The 23,692-nt window shown below is 40.8% G+C and overlaps 1 protein-coding gene across 1 annotated transcript in view; it reads left to right on the forward strand.

Moving 5' to 3' along the window:
* llgl1 (LLGL scribble cell polarity complex component 1) overlaps window positions 1-23,692 on the forward strand; it is an 83,974-nt gene that overhangs the window by 51,452 nt on the left and 8,830 nt on the right. Inside the window, exons 8-21 of the mRNA XM_066688960.1 lie at window positions 24-78; window positions 393-547; window positions 1,137-1,354; window positions 3,231-3,298; window positions 4,971-5,124; window positions 6,680-6,784; window positions 7,792-8,084; window positions 8,696-8,849; window positions 9,497-9,650; window positions 11,910-12,193; window positions 13,189-13,453; window positions 14,650-14,764; window positions 15,957-16,042; window positions 20,930-21,053. Of these exons, the coding sequence (XP_066545057.1) occupies window positions 24-78; window positions 393-547; window positions 1,137-1,354; window positions 3,231-3,298; window positions 4,971-5,124; window positions 6,680-6,784; window positions 7,792-8,084; window positions 8,696-8,849; window positions 9,497-9,650; window positions 11,910-12,193; window positions 13,189-13,453; window positions 14,650-14,764; window positions 15,957-16,042; window positions 20,930-21,053 (2,230 nt within the window). The remainder of the gene's footprint in view (window positions 1-23; window positions 79-392; window positions 548-1,136; window positions 1,355-3,230; window positions 3,299-4,970; window positions 5,125-6,679; window positions 6,785-7,791; window positions 8,085-8,695; window positions 8,850-9,496; window positions 9,651-11,909; window positions 12,194-13,188; window positions 13,454-14,649; window positions 14,765-15,956; window positions 16,043-20,929; window positions 21,054-23,692) is intronic.

Below are 23,692 nucleotides of genomic sequence, written 5' to 3' on the forward strand. Positions count from 1 at the left end.
TTATTTTCTTCTCTCCCTCTCAGGTCCCTTTCCCTGCAAAGCCATTAACAAGATCCTATGGAGGACAAGTGAATCAGGGTTTGTCTGCCTTCACTTTATTAAAACCCTTGTTGGAGGTACTGCAGCTCCTTAGTATTTAATACATGTGTTCTTCAGAGCCTGCATTTCTCAAGAACTTTAACCTGGGAAGGTGTTCTGAATATAAATGTACTGATTTTGTAAATTTAGTTTTTAAAAGAAAATAATGGATATCTGATACCATAGCAGTACCATGTTAGTTTGAAACATTTCACAGTGTCAAGCATCATCATGATCAGGTGGTTTGCCCATTTTGGTTCTGTTTAGACTCTGTATATTTTCAATATTGACTTTGCTCCCTTGCGTCGCTCTAGGGCCCCCATTGTGCTTTTCAGTGGTGGCATGCCCAGGGCCAGCTATGGAGACCGGCACTGCGTGACTGTGCTGCAGGAAAAGACACAGGTCACTCTTGACTTCACCTCTCGAGTCATTGACTTCTTCACCATCCACAGCACCGATGGCGCCAAGGGTACGGGTTCTGGGTTTCCGTCAATCTAATAATCGAACCTGTGTAGTGGTTACAGCTCTAATTTAAATGCTACAAGATGTGTCTTGAGGACTGTGTGGGGGAATGCCAGTCTACAGTTAAGTGTCTGGTAGTGCGTATTCAGACCCATGTAAGCGGTTTGAACCATTCCAAACCATTCTTTTTGAAAGAAGATTCATTTATAACAATATGAATTTTGTTTGAATTTGATCAAACTGACAATCTGATATTGGATCCTACTTGACTGTATGCTTTTTCAGTAAGATGCTCCTTAAAACAAGAACTTGGAGGGATATTTAAAAAGCTTTTTAAATCTGATCGTATTCCCGTTCTGAAGAAAAAGTGTACAGTAAATATTTTTCATTCAGTGTCCCTATGGGGACAGCAGTGGGTTTTGTTGCTGTTTTTCTAACTTTCTAAGTATTTTTGCCTTTAGGAACAACAAACCTTAATACTTTGATACCTTTTCAAATATAGACTTCTTTCAGTGTTATTTTTTTGTGGGTTGTTTTATTTTAGATGGAAACCTGTGTGTTAAACCTGATGCCAGCTGTGTTGATGTGTGTTACAGATTATGACAACCCGGCTGCCCTGGTGGTCCTGCTGGAAGAGGAACTGGTGGTGATTGATCTCCAGACCCCAGGCTGGCCCACCATTCCCTCCCCCTACCTGGCTCCTCTGCACTCCTCTGCCATCACCTGCTCCTACCACATCTCTAACGTGCCCACCAAGCTGTGGGAGAGGGTGCTGGCTGCGGGGCAGCAGCAGAGCCCGCCACAGACACATGTGGTAAGGCTTAGAGGCACAGAGGGCTGGAGGGGTTAATCCAAATTCATCAAGATGAAATCAGATATCTATGCCTACTTGTCAGGATGATTGAACCTTTTTCTGGAGGGTGAATTAAAACTATTTATAAATATGCACCCTCCTGGCCTCTCCTGAAGGTACCAAAGCATCATAGAATGTGCTTTCCAGCAGAGGGGCTCACACTGATGCTAATTATTCAGCCCTTCAGAAAAATATACTTATTATTATTAAGAAATATGATGCAAGATACCTATATTCTAATCTAAACCATTGTTGCCTCTCTACTAGAGGTCACAAGGTCATGTACTGAGATGCTTGAAGCATTTTATGGTGCCAGTAAACCTAGGCCAGATACCTGTTAATCCTTCAACAGTCGCCTCCTTCGAATAGATCAACTCTCCAGCTCCTGTAATCCATTCCCAAGGAGGTCTTTGGTAAAACCGTGTGGATTCATTACCTATCAAAGCACTAACAGGCTGCTCATGCCAACATCCTGCACTAGAATAGGTTGGTAAGGCTGGTATTTGACTGTGCGGGGGGCAGAAGTCCAATTGCATAATTGTTTGAGGAAATGGTTGACTTGCCTCTTGGCTCTATCCCCAGCTGCACTTATACTGTAGCCCCTTGTTTTCTCTGAGCGTTACATTCAAAACCTCGACACCAGAATTACAGGCCAGCTTAGCACTTCAGTCAACCCTGTAAAATTAACACGGCCATGGGATAACATTCATTGACATAGCTGTAGTGCAGTACATGTAGTACTGCAAACATTTAAACTCGGATGTGAAGAATTCTTTGGATTCCTCATAGCTGCCCCCGTAAGGCAGGTGCTTGGGTTAATACGGGTTTGATTGTATTAGCACACTGCCAGGTGTTGCTTGCTAACAGCATTACTGCTAAATCTAAGTATTTGATCAGAAGCAGATGGAAGGCCGAAATTAAACATGGATGGTTGGCACAGTTGTGCGCAGTGCCCCAGAGAATTTTTGTATTGAGGATAATGTGGCATTAGAAGAAAGGAATATTGAATGCTGCGAAATCTCAGTTCAAATCTGTTCAGTCTCTGCATCATTTCCCACGTGTGCTCTACATTATGAACCAAACAACAAAGACTTCGGAAGGAGTTTGCCCCTTTTCAGCTGCAAACCAATACCAAACTGCTGGTACATGCAGTTCCTCAAACTTAAAAGCTTATGTAAACACCATCAACATGTATTACCGTCATTCAGCGTTTGTGTGTGTCTAGACCTGCTGGCATGCTGTGTGTTTTACAGCCTAACCATATCTGAGACCTTCACCACTAAAATTATGAACAAATGTATAATTTTGGTAGGCTATTGTGGGGTTATTTAATTGACCTCCCAAAGCTTATTTGTAATAAAATGTTTGTGTTTTTGGTGAAGCTACATTTAAGTTACTAAAAGGTTCGAACACTTTATACTTTCGGTGGCAATCCAGAGTTTCTTGGAGAAATAAACCCTTAACAGTTGGTCAGTAAGTTTTTGGAGATCTACGTTCGCAATATAACTATATATAATATTCATCCACGGCAATCAAGCCATGAATGTGGTCATTGGTTTTTGATTAAGTGCATTCATCTAGGTCGTATCTGCCTGTTAAATGAAGTACTTTATTTTATTATACTTAACTGATTAAGTATCTTATTTTAGTTGTTTTAATGGTTAATAGTTCAAGATTCACACTGCAATTGTGATTTTTATTTGATCAACGCTGCAAAATGTACACAGCGAAGGGATCACATTTGGAGACATAGCTGAAATGGTGGATAGTTAAAATGTTTTTTAATTGAGCTCCAAGAGCCCTAAGGCTGAACTTTGCTTTTTATTTCCACATTCAGAAGTGGCCAATCAATGGGGGGAAGAATTTAGCTCCTGATCCAAAACACAAAGGCCTGCTGTTGACTGGGTAAGGACTTCACCTATGTGACACAAAGAGCATGAGTGAGGCATGGTACAATTTTTACACCACACATTTATTTTGTCATATTTTATATATATATATATATATATATATATATATATATATATATATATATATATATATATATATATATATATATATATATATATATATATATTTTTTTTTTTTCTTTCTTCCTCCAGTTCCACAACAGCATTGACATCAATGCAATGTGAATGCTTACAGGGATTTTCAAATGTTCATTTTTTCCAATGAGCCCAGCTGCTGCTGAAGTTATAACATGACTAATTCTATTTCCAAACACTGCAATGATGGCTATTTAATTCTTATTTAGAAAAATTAATTGTGCGTGCATCCCAGCATGCCCTGCAAGTCTGATAAAAACAATTATGCAATTAAAAATATCACCAGATCAATCTTATTCCATAAGCAAGGCATAAATGATGTATCCAGAAATACAAGACTGTGCGAGTTCAATGTTAGAGACAATTGTTGTATCTTGTATTGTGTATTAACTTGTTTTTTTTAATGTGATATAACCTATAAAAAAACATGGCAGATAAACACCATTTGTAACACATGCACCAGATTTTTATACAGTTTTTTACAGGTTTTTGCTTGTTTCAGTGCGAGTTGCTTGGGATTTGAATAATAATTATAATCGCAGAACAAAACACTCTAATAACTCGGTACTATAAAGAGAAATGGGTATGGCTTATAGCACTGATCAGCCTTCCTGATTTAAACTGGGATATGCCACACAAGGCAGCGATAAGCATCTCCCAGCATTATAGGTAACCGAGAGCCCTGAGTGAGTGACACCACAAAGAAAAGCCCTCCTAATCGGCATGAGCCAGTCTGATTATCCTGGCTCAGGACACGCTCGACAGCGCTCGACAAAACTTTCTCTCATGAAACGCACTGAATAAATTCTCCTAAGAGGACTTTTAACACTTCAGTGCTGTTTCTCGAGACAGATGGTTCAAGAGATAAATGACCACAGAATGTGGGATTAAGGAAGATTTGCTTTTTTAGAAGTCCTGATATAATAATGGGGTTTGGGTCGCATTTAGCAAGATTTCCTGGTGAGCATTCATAGTTGCTCCTTGACGAGTATAAACTATTATTACAAATGGGTGGTAGATTCACGCAATTCTGGCACTCTTGTAATAGTTATGTGGGATAGTTTAGTCTGAGTGTTAAAGCCCTGAGCCTTTGAGCTGTAGGAAGCCCTGGTTTGTAAATCGGCACTCTGATGTAGACTGTCACCTGAATGGCACTGTGATGTCATCACGCCCCACCCACAGTGTACTCTTCTAATGCTACTTAATATGGCAGCCTAACAGATCTAACTCACAATACGTAACTGTTTAATGGCACCAGCATTTTCCACTACATAGTACTTGCACCTGTGTTGCCAGATTGGATGTCACAGAGCTATACAAATGTTATGCAGCATCATGTAGGCAAAGATAACCAACACTTTAAATGGGAATACATTTGTAAGTCTGCAAGTTGTTTAGAAATTAAAATGCATATAGATTTGAATGTGTAAATGCACAAAAGCCTTTGCATTTCCCTTAATTGCTTGATAAGTTCTGAAAACCTGAGATGTAATTTGCCTGAAGACCTATCAGTTTCTGCTCTGTGCATTTAGCCATGAAGACGGCACGGTGCGGTTCTGGGATGCCTCTGGGGTCTCTCTAAAGCCCCTGTACAAGCTGAGCACCGCCAACATCTTCCAGACAGACTGCGACCACAATGACAGCCTGACACAGCCGGGAGAGGAGGAGTGGCCCCCCTTCAGAAAGGTAAGGCTTACGGGCCCCACTGACACACACACTCCAATTGTCAAGGGCCTTGGGAGATACCAGGAGCAGGAGCTGTGAATCTTGGGTCATTATTAGGATTTACTAGGCCTGACCTATTGCATGATTTAACATGATAAATATATTCAATGAAGGGGAGGATTATAAATGTAATGATGATAATTAATGGATAGACCACTGTGTACTACTCCTAAATCCAAACCCTGCATTCTGATGGAGATCCATTAAAGCAAATATTGACTTCCCTTGCAATTCTCCTGATACAATATCCTCCCATATGAAGGAGCTATGGATTCAAAACTGTTTTATTTTAATTTCTCCCTTGAAGTTGTGGTAATTGTCCATGCAATACTAAATGGGAGTAATATTTTTGTCTGTAACGTGGTTAAAATGCCCATGAAATGTAACCCTGTTCTATTTTTCTTCTAAATGGTAATAAACATATAATTTCCCATTTTTTTCTAGTATCCCAGAATTCTGACCACTAGTGCATCATTTTTGCATCCTATCTGACCTGGTTTTGAAGGTTTGCTTGTCTTTTCTGCCCACAAGCTGCCCACTCTATTGGCATGATCGAGTTTTCCTCTGCTAAAACTGGGGAATGTTAGTCTCCTTTAAAAATTTGACAGATCGAGTCCATTCCAGCCTCAGCCCCCATCTCCCCCTCACTCAGAGGAACCAGTGGACTGCAGTTTGGCATGGAGCTCCTGTCAACATATGCGCTGCACTGGAATAGTTTCTATTAACTGTAATTAAGAACAGGCTTTCTGCAGAACAAAAAAAAAATGCTGATATCTGCAAAAGATTAAACATTTTCGATGAGTCTTATACATTTTGTTGAATGATGATGAATGTGTGTAGTGTGAGCATAATCTCCAGGGTGTATATATACAGTCGGTGGAGACTGATTAAGAGCAGTTATCAGCAGTTAAAGAGCAGAATTAACCTGGATATCAAATTAAATTACAACGGACAATTTTTTTTTTTTTTTTTTTTTGCAACTTTGCTACAACCAAAAAAACAACTACCAGATTTTGTATTAAATCTTCTGCCGACTGTCTGCAAATTCAGACATCCTTTTCTTTGTAAGGAATTGTATATCCCAGTCTACGACCCCAGACGACCTGTTAATCATTTATTTAACCAACCATTTATAACCAACAACTCCAATCCTTAGCTGATGAGTGTCATTAAAAAAGGATTCCCCCATGCTTGCTGTTATTCAATTAACATTACAATTTATTTGTGTATTTTATTTTTGATCTGAGAATTTATTATGTGTACCCCTGATGTACCCTATGCATATGTAATGGAAAGTCATTGGAAAATGTGCCACAGCTGCACAGAAAAGTGGAGATTCTTTTTATTTGTCTACATTGGCACCAACGTATCTGAATTGCCCTGAAATGTGAATTATAAGCTGTGGGTAATGTCTTGTTTTCAGCATTGCTTTGTTTTGTTGTCTGTATTTTGCTGAGCCAGTGTTTTTTCCCCTCGAGAGTAGAAATGAGTGTATTCAGCTTCCCTTTCATTACAGGTTGGGTGCTTCGACCCATACAGTGACGACCCGCGGCTGGGTATCCAGAAGATCTCTCTATGTAAATACAGCGGGAAGCTGGTGGTGGCTGGGACAGCGGGGCAGGTAAATTTCACTGAGCTCCAAAAAAAAACTTTTTTTTCCCTCAACCTAAAAATAGGTAAAAATTACATCTAAAATGATATCCCAATTTTTTCCTGGTCCAGGCTAACCGGTATATATATAACCTGTACTCTGTGTATAAATGCTGTCGTTTGGTGTATGAACAAATGTGCATGTGTTTGTGTATTATATGCAATGCACAGACAGCAGTATTGATCTGAAAATACATGGTTGGAAAAAAACATTTGGACTGCTATGGGGGAAGATTGATGATAGGAGTGGGATAGAGCAAATCTTCTAGTGTAGTCCCTCCTGGTGCCCGGCCAGGGAGGCTGTCTGGCTGGGGGGGGCAGGGAGCAACACCAAATGCTTTTGGACGGAGTTAACACCCTGCTGCCACATTCCAGTGTCACTACAGAGAGGCAGATAAATTGCAACATCCCAAGACAGCCACTGTACATTTCTTACAACTATAACTAACTGTTATTAAACTTGTAATATTTACTGCTCTGTCACTACAGTAGTATATAGGCGGGCTCCAGAGTGTAAGTTACATACAAAAGCCTGGATCCAGCTGGTCTGCTCCATACTAGGTATGGTTTGCGGTCTCTAGCACTTTAGTATTCCTGGGGGGCAGCACATACTTGGCCAAGCACTGACAGGTGGGCAGATGTCGGCTGGGCAATCCTCCGTTCACTGAACACTAGTGACTCCCTGTTGCTCAGGTTCAGACTGTTGACGCGTCCAGCTGCATCATGTCCTCTGATTGCGGCACTATCTGGGTTGAGCTTGCCGTGTGAAAGACTGCAGATGGCTTTCACAACATGCAATTCTGAGGATGTGCTCTTCGTCTTATTCCTCCTGAAATTGTAGTACTGTTGTACTCGGCTGACAAATTGTAATTTCCCAATTTGTTAGAAAAGTAAATGGAGATTAAAAAAAAAAAAAAAAAAAAGGAGTATATGATGCAGCGTTCCTGACTAACATGTGCCCCACATCCTTGCCTCTAGGTCCTGGTGATGGAGGTCAACGAGGAGATGTCTGATCACTTGATTAACACGGCCACTGTGGACCTACTCCAGGACCGCGAAGGCTTCAGCTGGAAAGGTCACGACCGGCTCGCCCCAAAGAACGGACCAATCAGCTTCCCGCCGGGCTTCCATCCCATCATCCTGGTGCAGTGCCTGCCCCCAGCCGCCGTCACCGCCGTGACACTGCACGCAGAGTGGAACCTCATTGCCTTTGGGACCAGCCATGGTTTCGGCCTCTTCGACTACCATCGCCGTGGTGCCGTGCTAGCCAGGTAACAAAGGGGCAACTCTTCCTTGCCTAGACCTAGGTCTTTTGCAGACTGAAGCAGGTTTTCCTCAAGGATTTCCCTGTATTTAGCTCCATCCATCTTGCCCTCTACTGTGACAAGCTTCCAGGTCCTTGCCACTGCAAAGCATCCCCATTACATGATACTTCCACCGCCATGCTTCACAGTAGGGATGGTGTTGCCTGGGTGATGTGTTGTGTTGGGTTTGTGCCAGACTCATCGCTTTGCATTTAGGCAAAGAGAGGTCTATTTAATCTGAAATAATGTGAACCACTTTTATTGCACATCTCATATTGCACATCTCAAACAGTTGTTTGCTCCTGAGCTAATTTAGGACTGTCATTGCAAAGGGGGTGAATACATATCTGATGAAGACTTTTTTAATAGATTTTTTCACCCCTCTCACCATCCCACAATGAAAGTAGTTAGTGTAAATTGTTGTGTAAGATAATCAGGCCAGTTAAGTAACTGGGATCATCTGTTTTGGAACCAAAACCAGAAGACACTGGCTCTCCAGGATTTAAGTTTGAGACCAGTGAGCTAAATGGGAAGTAAAATATAGATTAATGGTTCTGAGCTGTGCTGTGCTGTTGCAGGTGTACACTGCACCCCAATGACTCTCTAGCCATGGAGGGCCCACTGTCTCGGGTGAAGTCCCTGAAGAAATCCCTGCGTCAGTCCTTCAGGAGAATCCGTAAGAGCCGAGTGTCAGGGAAAAAGCGAGTGGTCATCAACAGCCCGACCAGCAAGGTGAGGGATGCTGGGACCCCAGGGCTGGCGGCTCATCAATGTCCATACACACCTGTTTATATTCTCTTGGCTAGACCTCAAATATAGCTCTGTCTTTTGGTCAAACTTCTTGCAATCTTGGCACAATTCTATTTTTCCTTCTCTGTATAAGTATCACATTTAATTCACATCACAAATCTAATTTAATTGTATTTTGTGATACAATTAAAAAGTTTAGAGTTATTGTAAGATCTAATGTCTAAATTCTTGATAAACAGTTGACTGTACTGGTAAATTCTGAACCAAATCTACTTTCTAATTGCAATACATGGGCCTTTTATAACTAGTCCTCACTGGTTCAATTGGTAAAAGCCTCCACTTGCAGTGCAGGTTTACATCTTCACTGTGTTGGTATGAGGGTTGAGGCAGTGAGTTTATGGTTATGGTACCACCTGCTGTACTGTTGAAGCCTTGGAAAGCCTGTTCCTAGTCGCTCTGCATAGCAGTTATTTTTAAATTTCTTCTTTAAAAACTGAGCTCCAAAATGCAACAACAGAACTCTGTGAGATTGAGTGATTTAACATTCATATCTCGATTGGAAAGCTAGGGTGCCCGTATAGCGGCCAGTGCCCCAGTGTGGTGCCAATCTGACGGTGGGCTGTTCTCAGGTCCAGGAGGCCAATGCCCAGCTGGCGGAGCAGGCGGGGCCGGCGGACGTGGAGGTGGCGCCGGTGCAGCGGAGGATAGAGCCGCGCTCTGCCGATGACTCGCTGTCCGGGGTGGTGCGCTGCCTGTGCTTCGCTGACACGTACCTGAGAGACGGTGAGACTCGCCGAAAGGGGACACCTCCTCACAACCGCTAGTTTTTGATCCCATCCAGAAACATATCTATGAATAGAATCGTATCTAGGAAATGTATCTACTCATTTATAATGTCAGCATAAACAAGACAATGTTATAAATCCCTACCTGCACACAACCTGGAGACTTTGTTTAATTGGTTCAGTTTAGCAAATTAATCGTTCCAGTAAGTAACTGGAGTAACAAAAACCAGAAGGCACTGTGGCCCTCAAGGACCGAGCTTCTTCTTCCTGTTAACAGAACTGTGAATGTTTTTGGGCAGTTTTTATTATACACTTAACTTTTCTCCTTGGCAGTTGGGCCTTTTTCTATAATTTGTCTATTAGTGCAAAGTCAGTAAGCATAAGCCTAAGTGTTTATGGGTCTTTTTAGATCGTTAACCTTATAAACTTGTAAAAACTGTTAATTGGGTTCAGTTTGTTGTATATTCATTTAAATTAAATAATGAATGGCTCTGGTGAAATACAGAACTGAAGACATCATTTCCGTATAGTAACAACATTTTGCCGCCCTGTCCTAGTTTAACATTTTCTAAATAGTTTCTTGAGCAGACTTGCAATAGTAAAGTGCTCATGACTAAAATTTTCTCTGCAAACAAAATTGTAACCATTCTTTTTTTTTAAATGCATCAAACTTTCTGTTGTAGTGCTTTATGATGATGCACAGTTTCTGCACTTTAATTTGTACTCCTCATTCATCCCAAATTATTGTCACCTCCTAGAAGTATCCCATCTGCATTTTTATTTTGCTGTACTTTGTTGTATGTTTTCCAGTCTGTAAAGTGCTCTGTGGCTACCCTGCGAAGGGCGCTATACAAATAAAAATTGATTTAATCGGCAAACTATTGCAGTCAAACTGACAGGAAACCAGTCCCTTTGACCCAGGGTTCAACTTTTGAATTATTCCTCAAAAGATGCCCGTGGGCTTATCTCAATGACTGTTTATTAAACTAGTGACGAGGAATAATCAGAGCTGTGCACCAATGGCTTTTTTTCATCTTATACCACTTAATTAGTTTATTTCCTGTGCACATTTTTGCCCTTGTTGACAATTTAATGGCTGTTAAGGTTCGTGTTGAAACAATCTTGACAAATAAACTTACTTATCGCAACCACATGTCTTCCATTAAAAATCCTAGGGATACTTTTATGTAAACTAATTGCCTGAATGTCTGACTTTTTGTTTGTTGGAATGTGTGCAGGTTGTCTGGCACACACATGGTTTCACATTTATTTCTTAGGGTGCCTACAAGGATCCTGTTTTTTATCTTCAGTATAAGAGGATTGCACTCAAGCTTGCAAACCAGACCTTATATCAGCAGATACTAAAATGCTGCTTAAGTGAACTGTGCAGGAAACCAAGTTTTTAAACAATGTGGTAGTTATTATAATCTAATTTTATAAGATTTGGATTTGTGCCTTATTAAAATTAATCTGGCCAATTGTGTGGGAGTGTTCAGACCTTGGTGAGTATTCCTCCCCACCTCCTTGATTTCTTGTCTGTATAGTATTGAAGTGAGCAGCTGTGAAGCCGTGATCTGCCAAGAAACCTCACATATTGTTCAATTAAGCAGAAAAACAGAGCAGTCACTATACAGTACTCTAGCCATTTTAAATGTTTTTGTAAAGTACAAGCTTGTGGATCAATGGGAGTGCCTTTCAGAGGAAATTTAACTATTTCCAGAACAAGTTCTCTACTGAAGCATCCCCCTAGCTTTGTGTGAGCTTAATCATTTTAACCCAGAAAACCTTCTCTGTCTTGGGAGTTGTAGTTTAATTAAGTAATGTGCCTTCAACTGGTACTTTACAAAGATGATAACCTAGCCTTTCTATGTAGGGTGCTTCCCTGGGGTCAGTTGCTTTTGGGGGTGGAGGTTTTCATACTTGTTTTATAAAAATAAATCTATTAATAATTCCATAGATTTTTATTTGATATAGTTCCTTTCATTAAAAGCCTCTTAAAGCATGAGTGATCCAAAATAAGCTTGTTAAAATGTTAGTCCAATACATTTTAATCTGGATTCCACAGGAAACCAGTGCAGTGATGTCAATGCAAGAGTTGTTTAATCCATACAAGGATGTGTACATAAAATGCATGCATTCCTTCAAGAAATAATATCTGGAGTGAATAAAAAAAAAAAATCTATATATAAAGAACAAACCTATGAATTAAAAACCCGATCTTGGGGGACCTGGTCTTATTCTTCCTGTGTGTTTACAGGGACGCACCATGGCCCAACGATGTGGGCGGGTACCAACTCGGGCTCGGTGTACGCCTATGCCCTGGAGGTGCCCTCTCTGGAGAAGTTCTCGGAGCAGAGCGTTGAGGCTGTACTGGGCAAGGAGATCCAGCTGATGCACCGGGCACCTGTGGTGTCCATTGCGGTGCTGGACGGCCGGGGGAACCCGCTGCCCGAGCCCTACGAGGTGTCGCAAGACCTGGCCAAGGCCCCCGACATGCAGGGCAGCCATTCTGTCCTCATCGCCTCAGAGGAGCAGTTCAAGGTACCGCACAACACCACCCCTCTCCTTCACCTTTACACCATCCCGCTGTGGATATCTCTGCTTTACTGGAAATGAGAGAGAGGCTTGGAATTGATCTAGTCATGGTTCATGGCTGCTGCTATGTTGTTCATTCAAGAACACCAAATTGAATTTACTTGGATGAATTTTTATTTAAATGCTTGGCTTAAAATATATGTAGTGTTTGAACTCACTTCTCCCTAATAATCTATTCCACCCTCTCACTATCCATTTATTTTTTCTATATTTATTTCTTCTTAATAAATAAATACAAAATATTTCGATTCTCTTACAATTTAACTAGAGAATCCTGTTTATAAAACATAAATAAATAAATAGGGTGGTCCTGAAGGTCCACTACATTTTTTACTTTCATTTTTTTTAATTCTCTTCTTAAATAAGTTTCTCAAGACTGCAGGGAAAACATAGAATGTATAAAGTTGGGCTAATAAGTGGTTTTGTTAAGCCAGAAGTGTCTCAACCTGGTGAGGCCCAGTCTTGCTCCTTTTATAGCCTCATCAATTTGTAAAGACCATCTGTGTTCATTCTCCGATGGAAAAAGGGGTTTTCCATCATATTTATTGTCTGGCTTTGCTCCTTGAAACCCCTCTATAATGGGTTTGCAAATGAACCCCAATAGGGGGCCTAATTGGTCCCCTCACTTCATTTTCAGTCAAATGGTCTTTCACCTGCTAACACCTATGGTAAAGATGTGGAAGTATTTAGATTAAAGATTAAGTAATTCAGCTGTTCACTACAAATGATTTATTTAATGAGTAGATTCAGCAAAACACCTGTTTGGTTGATCAGAATTAAGTGCTTCCAATTATGGGCCACCTATAATACTTTAACTAGACCCTGTATGGCCAGGGATGGAGACCTCAGAGCTATTAAAGATTTCGAAGGGGTGCCCCAGGTTTAAAGCAGTGTAGCTCTCCACAGCACACTGTATATGATGTGTATGTGTTTCACTGCAGGTTTTCACACTGCCCAAAGTTAGTGCCAAGACCAAGTTCAAGCTGACGGCCCACGAGGGCTGCCGGGTGCGGAAGGTGGCGCTGGCGAACTTCGGCAGTGTGTCGTCCGACGATTACTCTGAGAATGGCCTGATGTGTCTTACCAACCTGGGCGACATCCATGTGTTCAGCATCCCGGGACTGCGACCACAAGTCCGCTATGACTGCATCCGCAAGGAAGACATCAGTGGAATCGCCTCCTGCGTCTTCACCAAGACTGGCCAGGGTGAGCGTGGCCTCTGCAGTTACCCCTGAGATCTGTCCTAGCTGCAGTCAAAGGTTATAAAGCTGGGTCTTTAGATCTAGTCCTCAAAGGCCACAATCCAGCGGGTTTAATCGGTCTCTTTAAATCATCAGCTACATTAGAGGAGTGGTTCCCAGCCCTGGTCCTGGAGGACGGCCTGTTTGCTAGTCTTCATTCCATCTGAGCTCTTGATTGAACCCTTGTCTGAATTCTTATTGCAGCCTTGTGAGTTGTTTTCAACAGGTGGACATTAGTCATATAAGTAATTGACAGAAGGGCTGGAATGAAAACCAGCAGACACAGGAGTCTTCCAGGACCAGGGTTGGGAACCACTGCTTTAAATCATCACTTCCATGTGACCCAAGACATTTTCAGCCAAGTTGGTGCTGAGCAGCTTTGGTCCTGAGGGGCCACAGATAGGGTTCTACACCTGAGCCCGGGTTGAATGAAAGCCAGAAGCAATTGGGCCTTTGAGACCTGGATTTAAAAAACATAAGGGACCAAACTGAGTGCAGGGTTTTTCACGTCTTAAGAGGTTTCTTTCATTCCATTGCTTGCAAAAGACTTGGGAAAGAGGGTATTAGTTCATGAATAATTGTGTTCAATTATGTACTGGGGTTGATTTGTAATCCCCCAAGACCTGGATTTGTGGTTACCCTTCACTTAATGGGTTGAAAAAGGAGATATTTAGATGTTTATACTGAGAAAAATCCCTCGATGTATCAAAATACAGACCTACAGCAATGCTAGTGGTCTGTGTTGATCATCACACTGCTTGTTTCTCAGTTTCCAATGTTGACCTTTAAAAAACTAAAATAATAAAGTATATAAGCAGCTCTTCTGGGATGATGTTAATATCTAGTTTCATCCCCATAGCAAATAAATACAATTTAATTTTGCATTTTATACACACATGGTTCAACTTTATTTGTTCCTTATTCCAAAACATTACAAAGTTTTCCGTATCTCTGATAGTCCATTAAAGTCCATCAAGGTATTTTTTTTTTAAACTACTTTATTATGCATGGTATTAACAGATTCAGTCTAACTTAGTTTGTCACTTCCAGCTTCTTTGAAATGTTTCTGACCAAAGTTACCTTTGTTATGCCTGAAGTATTTTATGATTTTAAGATTTTCTTAGTACGAGTGACTTTTGTTTTTGTTTTTTATGTATAAAGGTTTTTACTTGATTTCTCCCTCCGAGTTTGAGCGTTTCTCCCTGTCTGCACGAGTCATCACAGAGCCGGTGTGTACTGTGGATTTGGACAGACCTCATGACTCCACGGCTCACAGGTAACTGGACTCAAAACCGTACTGCGCTGGCAACAACTCCTGGGCCAGGGATACAGTCATGGCCTGTGTCCAAGTCATGAAAATTGTCTCCAGGGTGAAGACCACAACATGTACTCACATGTAGATATAACGCCAACACAGAGACTTGTTAAAAAGATTAAATCAATAAAATAAAATCTCTAAAATAATTATTTTAATTTTAAAATTGCTTTCCTTTTTTTGTATCTTTTAAAACCTGTAAAACATTAATTCTCTATGCATCTCAAAAAGGCCTTCACCAGAATCTCCACAATTGAACCTCTACGTGGAATATGTGTTCTGGTGTGTAATCAAGTTTTTGAATGTTTAGGCCTTAAACAGCTACCCTGTTTGGTAGCTGTGAATCATTGGGGTTCACAGAAAATTAAAGTGATAAAAACCTACAGATTAATTGATCGTTTACAAAATGAAATAAGCCTTTTGCGTCTCCTAGTGATAAAAGGTCTTCAGTGACCGCCCTGTCTTATTATCAGTGTATTATGTATGAGTTAATAAGTATTCGGGTCATTTTGCATTCCAGAAAGAAGCTCTAGTAGATATTTGAGCAGCTACTCTGCTGCTGAGCCGATTGAAAAGTGTAATTCTGTATTCAGAGCACACGGCTCCGGCACATTCCACAGAGTGTACTGAGCAACTGAGTACAAGAAATCAATGCCGTATTGACCTGCTGTTTGTACCGGGCTCTGCTGTCTACTCTTACACCACTGGGCTCTCTAGAACCTGGGGAGTATTTCAAATATTTAAACTCTTCACTGTGGTGAAAAGGAAAATTGGGCAAAGGGGTGTGAGGTGATCCTTTTATTGTGCATACAGGGGAAATTATGCTTTATACATTTTTTTTTTATAGGGCTTCCTTAACAGGGTGTTTGTAATTTCCTTTGTGTCTGAGAAAACAGGGATACTTTTCTTCCTTTGTGCGAAGAACCAAGATTGCTTTCCAAAATGACATTGCAGCATTTTGTGTAATGTTCTAAGAGAAATTGTAACAATGCATCTCCAAAAGCTTAGCAATATTTTCCAAACTGGAATAAACCTTTTGGCATGAAATATGTTGCACTGAACCCTTTGTATGAAACCAGGGTACAAGTTTATTGCCTCTCGCTGGGCTGCAGTCAAGTGAAGATACTGATTTAGTTGTTTTCTTTACTTCCAGCAACAACACACCCGGGTCACTTCAGGCAAATGGAACTCACAAAGTACCGAGTGCCAATGATAGTCACTCCCTGGGGGAGGCAGAAGGTACGGTCTCTCATTGCTATGCTTTTATTAATTATTTATTTTTAGCACCAGTCTGCACCAGAATAAGGACTTTAACTAGATACCAGATAGTCAGTATTTTGCACATGCATGTAGAACAAACAAAAAACTAGAGAAGCGCTTGTATTGCCTTTGTCCTAGTCTCTCTTCAGATACCGAGATCTATATGTGCAATGCTGACTTAACAAACCATGAGCAGCAAATTAAATTGAAATTAAGTCTGTATCTAACTACTTAAATCTGCTAAACCAATAATGCAGACTCAGCTAGGTTTTGCATTGCTTATAATATGCTACTTCCCCTAGTATTGCAGCAGTTCTTAGTTTGTTTTCTTTCCTTAGTTAAAAGCCTGATTATGAGCAATGTATTTCTTAGATAAGTGGTAACTCCCTCATGCGAGCTTTGACCTTTCCCAAAATAAATATTAAAACAATAATACGAGAGCCTTGGCTTTTTAGCTCTGAATTGTGGGAGGTTATTGCTGTGTACCCCACTGGGATGTGTGTCACATTTAAAACATGCTATTTTCTTTTGAACCTGGGAGAGATCAAAGGGCACACTATAGGAGAATACCATGGTCTGATCTACACCTCTAACCCATTTTCTGATGTTTTTACTGGTTAATCTTCAGACAGGTGTGTAAACCCTAAATATATCCCAACATTTAATAAAGGTCACTAAAATCCATTGCATATACATGTTCACACTCGCCCTCAAGCTGAAAAAATTAAAAAAACAAGTACAATAAACTGTTATCTGTGGACTCTGCTCAGACACTGTACATCTAAATATCAATGTAAAACAATATTTAAGTATGGAACGAAATTAGATCTTTACATGAACAGATCTCCACTGTTGTGAGTCTTCCCCTCTACTTCTCACTTACTACACTTTGATCCTGACACACAAGCCCACTGATTCCCCGTTACTGACTGTACCCTCTCAGCAGCAGTCACGTCACACTGAAGTGATTGCTTTTGCCAGGTTTAAGGCATCTGTTTCTCAGGCCCAGCCTCAATCAATAGATTTTTTTCATTTTTTCCAATTCCCTCTTGCTTCTTTTTCCCCTGGATTTAATCAGCTCTCCTTTGCTTTCAGCGCTGCATTTAATAAGGGAAGATAAATCACCCAGGGGTGCCTCAGCGGTTACCATAGCAACCCCCCCTCGGAAATGCAGTCTTCCTATCGGTCCCTGAAGTAAAACCAATATGAAACATTCATGAAGCAAATTCACCTTTTTGGGGCAATTCATTCATTGTTAACAGAAACCTTTAATTTTTAACCTGTCCATACATGCTGTAAATAGATTATGAATATTTGTCCTCCAGTTTAGTCAGTTTTATCCACTGAGTAGTACAATTGAAATACTGCCCATCTTTCTTACACTGTCACACTTTAAAATAAAATTGCGCTTTTCTGTAGGTTAACATGCTAGTTTACAGTCAGTGGCTATTTTCGTCATTTTTGTGACATTTTCAGATGTGAAGTGACCGTCAAATAAAAAATGTTTGCCAGTAAAACTCCAGTGATCTTTACCCTGGCTGCCCCATACTATGGCCACGACAGTTTAACCATCTTCTTATCTAGGCTTTCAACTTCAGAGATGGTTCTGAACAGTTCTGGAAGGCTTGTGGGTAAATGTATTTCAACAACATTATGCTCGGTTCCTATTGTAAGAGCATGAGGGAATTAGTTTGCAAAATGTATGTGAGTTCGCACAGCTGTTCAGTGCTATCCTCCTGTTCTTGGTCTGAGAAAGTTTGACTTCTGTACCACAATTCTGTACAGGCATGCCGACTCGTCTAGTGTTGTATGTGTAACCTTTGTTGTTCCAGGTGGAAGGGCAAGGAGGAAAGTAATGGAAAACGCCCTCCTAACGGACTCTAGTATGTATACAAAGTCTTCTTGGGCCCAGCAACCACACTCACTCCATTGCAGTTGCAGTGTTCCCAGTGATACCTTGAAAGGCCACTACCACGACTGCTCTCTGGGGTTTTACACCATTTGCTCGCTTCTGTACTACTGTCCATGGAATTTCTTCCAGTGCAAACAAGCCTACATGAAAAATAAAAGCGAAATGCTTCTAAATTGCTGTGCAGATTGTGTTTAATCACAATATTATAATAATGTGCTCCAAAATGCCAAATCGGGCAGTATTCTTGGAAGTACTCAAACTGTAGAGAATTTAAGTTTTGGTGTTTAATGTTACACCCTGAAAGAAGGGTCATTTTTGTGTGTGGGGCAGGGACAAAGGATTTGATACATTGGAGTAATGGCATTATGAACATGTTTTGGAGCATAATATCATTCTGTAATACTTAAGTACACTCCGAAGCAGTAAGGCAGAAAGAGATTTCCGAGATTTCCATTGTTTTTATGTATTTATGTAGTCTCCATTTTGCCCTGTAAATATACAGTGAGTGGAGCAATTAAACTGTGGGTGAACCTGTTAGACCACTGTATAGAGTCAATCTGTGCTTTAAGTGAAATGTATTAGTAGATACAGCTCCATCTTATATGAAACCTTTTGTTTGTTTTTTGGTCACTATAGATATGGGCCCGTAATGGTAAGTTTCAGGTTAATTGAGAAAATAAGGATGCCGTAAGTGTGCCACAGGAGGCCTTGGGGTAACTGAGTGGCTTGTGCTGGTAAAAGCCTCTTCACAGTCTAAGCCCTGTAGTGCTGACATCCCTAGCTCAAATCTGTGCTAACTCCACATGAGCTCCCCATCGGGCATCTTGCATTTGGCTCAGAGCTGCGATGGTTTGTGTGAATTCGCAGCTCTACGGGGCTTCCTAAACTTAGCACATAATGGTAACCCTTATAGCTTGCTGATTGCCTTTGAGTCCACTGAATTTTCAGTGAGAGATTGAGTCCTTCCTGTAGTTCTGCTGTTGGTGCTGGGGATTTATAGTCTTGGGATGGGGGTGGAACAGAAGATTGGTTTCTCTCTGCTCTCTGCCATAGCGGTGAGCCAAGTGCATGAACAATTGGTCATTCCCAGTTGGGAGGATATGAAAGCGAAAACTATCTGCAGATTCCAAAATTGAAAACCTTTAAACTCATAAATAAAGGTGTGGGTGTAAGTGGTCCTCTTGGGTACTGCATTTGACATGCCGGTCTAATCTGGACTCCAGATATGGCAGGGAAAGTGGTCCTGCCGAGACCCCAGTGAGCAGTCATGTAGCACGTCTTGCCAGTAACTGTCAGGGATACTTGCTCAGTCCTCCTGGGGCCAGAGAGCGGGGTTCTTGAGACGTTGAGTATGATCAGACCGCTGGAGTCACTGACTTTATTTCCCTCCCCTTTACATTGCAATCAAGGTGTGTGTTTCGTCTGTCACAGTCTCGTGAACACCGTGTGGCTTGCTGTCATTACTGTGTTTGTATTCTCCTGGCCTCTGAAGTGGCTCTTCTGTAAGCAGATGCTTAGACAGATTCCTCCTCCTGTTGAGTAACTGGGCTGTATAATATAGATGGGGAACAATTTATGTACTAGAAAAAAAAAAAAAAAACTTTTCCCCTCTCCTTTTTGATAGCTTCCTATCACAGAGATGTCCCTTTAAAAATTAAATGCATATAAATCCATTGTGAAGGGACCACTATACTCCGATATCGTGACCTTTTTGAAATTTTTCTTTTTATTCTGGGTTTAAACTATTACATTTACATAATGGAAAAAAATAAATGAAGGCAAATATGACTTAATCAGGAGAAGTAATGAGATGCTATATTGTTATTTTAAAAGCTGTGTGAGCATTCTCTCTCTCTGCACATTGAAAATTAACTCCCAGGCAGTGAGTCTCTTTAGGGCTCTTTACAATATAATTTTAAAAACCAGACCGCTTTGAAATAATCAATTTGCATCTTAAGGAAAAAAAAATTATCTGCTGCTCTTTACACCACAGTGAAACGTGCACAGCATTACAACAAGACTACACTTGCAGTAGAGAAATACGTTACCGTTTTCTACCATACCATGTTTCCTAAAATATCTGTACTAATATTAGATGTCTATAGCAGAAGGCTGTCTAATTGCGGTGTTGGTGTTGACACTACTGATGGAATGATCAGATCTGTGGTCAATACACAACCCAGGGCTCAGTGCAGTGTCTAAACTGTAGGCGTGTCCAGTGCTGCTTTAGGATGTATGAGCGAACCTGTGTAAACAGTCTTTTTAGACTGGAAGAGGTCAACAGGTGTGTACAGAATGGCCCACACATCGGAGTCATGGAAAGGTCACACTTGGTGGCTGGAATCCTCTTTTCATTGTTATTGTTTTACCCCCCCACTGTCACTGTGACATCATTCCTCATCAGGGCCGGGCCGAGACAGCCTGCCTCTATGCATCCACTGAGTGTTCGTTTGTTGTTGGTGGTATTGTTTTTTTTTTTTTTTCCAGTCTCCTTTTATTGTCATTTTCAAGAGCCGTTGCAGACCACAAAATGGGTAATCATGGTCTTAAAGCCAGTACATTTTTGCCCTACTGAAATTCACTTAAGCCAGAAAAAAGTTAAAACTTAAAACAATTTTTTTTTTAAATCCAGCAAAAGCACATGTCATATGCTCTAAAAGTATATACATAAATGTCACAGTTGGAAATCCCTTTGGCAAAAACTGATGTGTTTAAATTCAGTAGGTCAAACTCAACTTTTGCCCCTTACTAAGGGTTCGAGGTTAGTCTGCTTTTGCTTAATGGAGATTACAAGAAAACCAAAAAAGATGTTAAACTGAGACCAAGACTAAAGTCAAACAAATGCTGGCTCTATTCATGCTAGTAGGAGCTGGTGTTTTCTGGTTTCCAGCCTGTTTTGCAGTACGGCCTCCCTAACCCTTTGTGTGCACTCCCTCTCTCTCTCCTTCCCTCAGGAGTTCTGGAAGAGATCCAGGCGGCTCTGTCTTCTCCTCCTCTCGACTCCCCCAACAGCAGTGCTGACATCACACTCGACACCACGGGGGACATCACAGTGGAGGACGTCAAAGACTTCTTAGTGTAAGGAGTTAAAACAATGCTCTTCCTCTTATTATGTTTGACTTCTCAATTAGTGTCTCTGGGTAACCAGCTTAATGCAAGCAGCTTTATTTCAGAATTCATATAATTCCCCCCACACCCCTCACATGATTGAGAAGTGTAGAGATGTGTATTTTTGTCAGGGTGGAAACTGTGGGTTTTTAAAGGTGGTGGTAATGATTGTTTAACTTTCTTTACTTTTCTTTCATGGCAGCAAAGCTTTGTCCTAAAGCACTCCTGGATTTTACTGTATTTATCTGTTATTGTTAAAGCACTGGGGAATAAACGAGAAATGTATTTAATAACAGGAGAGAGAAAAAGTGGGGAACAAAACGCATTTCTTTCATTTATTTCAGATGTATTTATTTTCAGATTTTAAGTAAGCTTTACATGAAAATGGAATAAAAAAAAAAAAAAACATGATAGTTGGATAAGTGGACTTAAAAAAATATATATATTTATTTTATATTATATGCCCTTATTCAGAGCGATTGGTTACAATATATCACATTAAAGTTCCTTGCTCAAGGGTACAACAGCAGTGTCCCCCACCTGGGATTGAACCCATGACCCTGACCACTACTCCACACTGCTGCCACATCAGTTTCAAGACTTGACTGACTTCTTTAAGTTTAAAACTGCAAATGCGGTTGGCAGGTTGTTGGGGTGTGAATTTGGCAGGGCCTTGCTTGTTATGAATGAAGGTCTTTGTGAGTTGTGTGCTGTGCTGATGAGCTGCAGGTGCAGGTGTGATAGCACAGTGTGGGAGAAACAGATCTCTGCATCAGACAGGAACTACAGGTCCTGGGTGCTTAATTTGGAAGAGGCTTTTAAGACGAGTGCTAACCCAACTCTGCATAAACGGCAGAAAATTCAAGATGCACCTGTGCACCCTCTCTCCCGTATCCACTCTCCTTTCCCTGCTCACTCACCGGAACAACCCTGGGCCATAAAATATCAAGCCTGATAGAGAATGTCGTGCTATCATACATTTTCACAATCCCCAGAGACAAGATTACAGCCGTATTTCTGTCAGTGGCCTTTACCATCTCTCCTGTTCCCTGGTGCCCCGAGCAGAGATAAATTGTGGCAGAATAGCAGACAGGCATGGGGGGAGGTTAGGGCAGCGATGAGGGGGCTGAGACGGTCAGGGACAGGCCGTGCATCACCCAGAAGATGCACGTGTCTTTTATAGCCTAAGATTCAAGCCAGCGTACTTATACATGTGTTCTTTGTTTAAGTTACGATCTGTGGTCACACAAATGGCAAACCGACAGACATATTTTGTCTGTGACACAATTTGAAGGCTTTTAATGTTGAAAAATGACTTTCATTAGCAAATCCACATAAGCAAAAATGATGCTGATTTAGCCATTTTCATTTTTTTTCTATTATGGATAAATCAACTACGTTGTCAAAGTACACAGTCATTCCAGTATATATATTTTTTATTGATACATATTTTTGTTTTTTGTTGTCAGTTTATTTGGCTGATATCTTTTTTCCAGGGTGACTTGTATTCAAGTACCAAAAAAACACAATCTAACAATTCAGTTTACACAGTGATGCAAAATACTGTACAAGGTGCAGAAAATTGCAAATACAGGTATATTTATTTTAATACTATATACACACATTTATGACAATATATGTACAGAATACATGATCCATTCATTTTGCAATTTAAATGTTGCATGTCATCGACTATTAAAACCATCAATATGAATGTAAAGCAGAATAGCCCGTTTGGCTCCTAAAACCGCGAAGGGAGTGCCGATCAATGTGTAGATCATGGTGTCAGTGACTGATGAGGTCAGTGTGAGTCATAGGGGGGGGGTGGAGGTTCATACGATGGTGTTGATCTTCTCATTGTCTCTGTCAATGCCTGACACGGCAAGCGGGGGGAGAAGGCAATGGCTGCTGTGTGTCAGGTTCAGTCAAGGTCTTTAGATTCCTGCTGCAGAGCCAGTTTTCTGGCTTTAGGATCCAGAGTTCTGGCCAGCTGCTCTCAAACTCATTTCTGTACCAAGAGAAAGCCTGTGCTCCTCATAACACTGAAATCTAGGTCAGCAAAGCCTAGAAGAATAGATCATTTCAACTGGAGTTTCACAGCCTGCCTGTGTTTGGAACAGTGCTGGCACAGACTGAAGCATTTTTGGGGTTTGGGGGGGGGAGGGTAGAGGGAGCAGCTCCTGTCCCCTTTTGTGTAACAATTCTTAATGAAGTCTGCCAGCTTCATTAATGGAGTATACATTCCTCTCGTGATTTCATTTTGCTTTTAAGTGATCACTCATTAATCCCTTATCTGCTTGTAGTTTAATTACAAGATATAGCAAACTCTTTTTAGGAGTAAGTCCACCGAAATCTCCTGTTGCATGTCTTCTGTTTACATATGTGTCCAGTTTACAAAAAGTTTGAATTCATGTACCCAAGTCAATTACTCACATTCCCCCAGGTCAAAGCAGAAATACTGTGCAAGGATTTAAATGAAACACGACTGAATCAAAATAACTTACACACAGCTCTTCCAGAAAAGAAGTATGAATCTTTGAAGGTCTATTATAACCTAAATGGTGTATGAAGATCAAGTTGTGCATGTCTGTCATTGTCCTTAAAGTACC

Source organism: Amia ocellicauda, chromosome 17 (assembly GCF_036373705.1).
Source record: "Amia ocellicauda isolate fAmiCal2 chromosome 17, fAmiCal2.hap1, whole genome shotgun sequence".
Taxonomy (NCBI): Eukaryota; Metazoa; Chordata; class Actinopteri; order Amiiformes; family Amiidae; genus Amia; species Amia ocellicauda.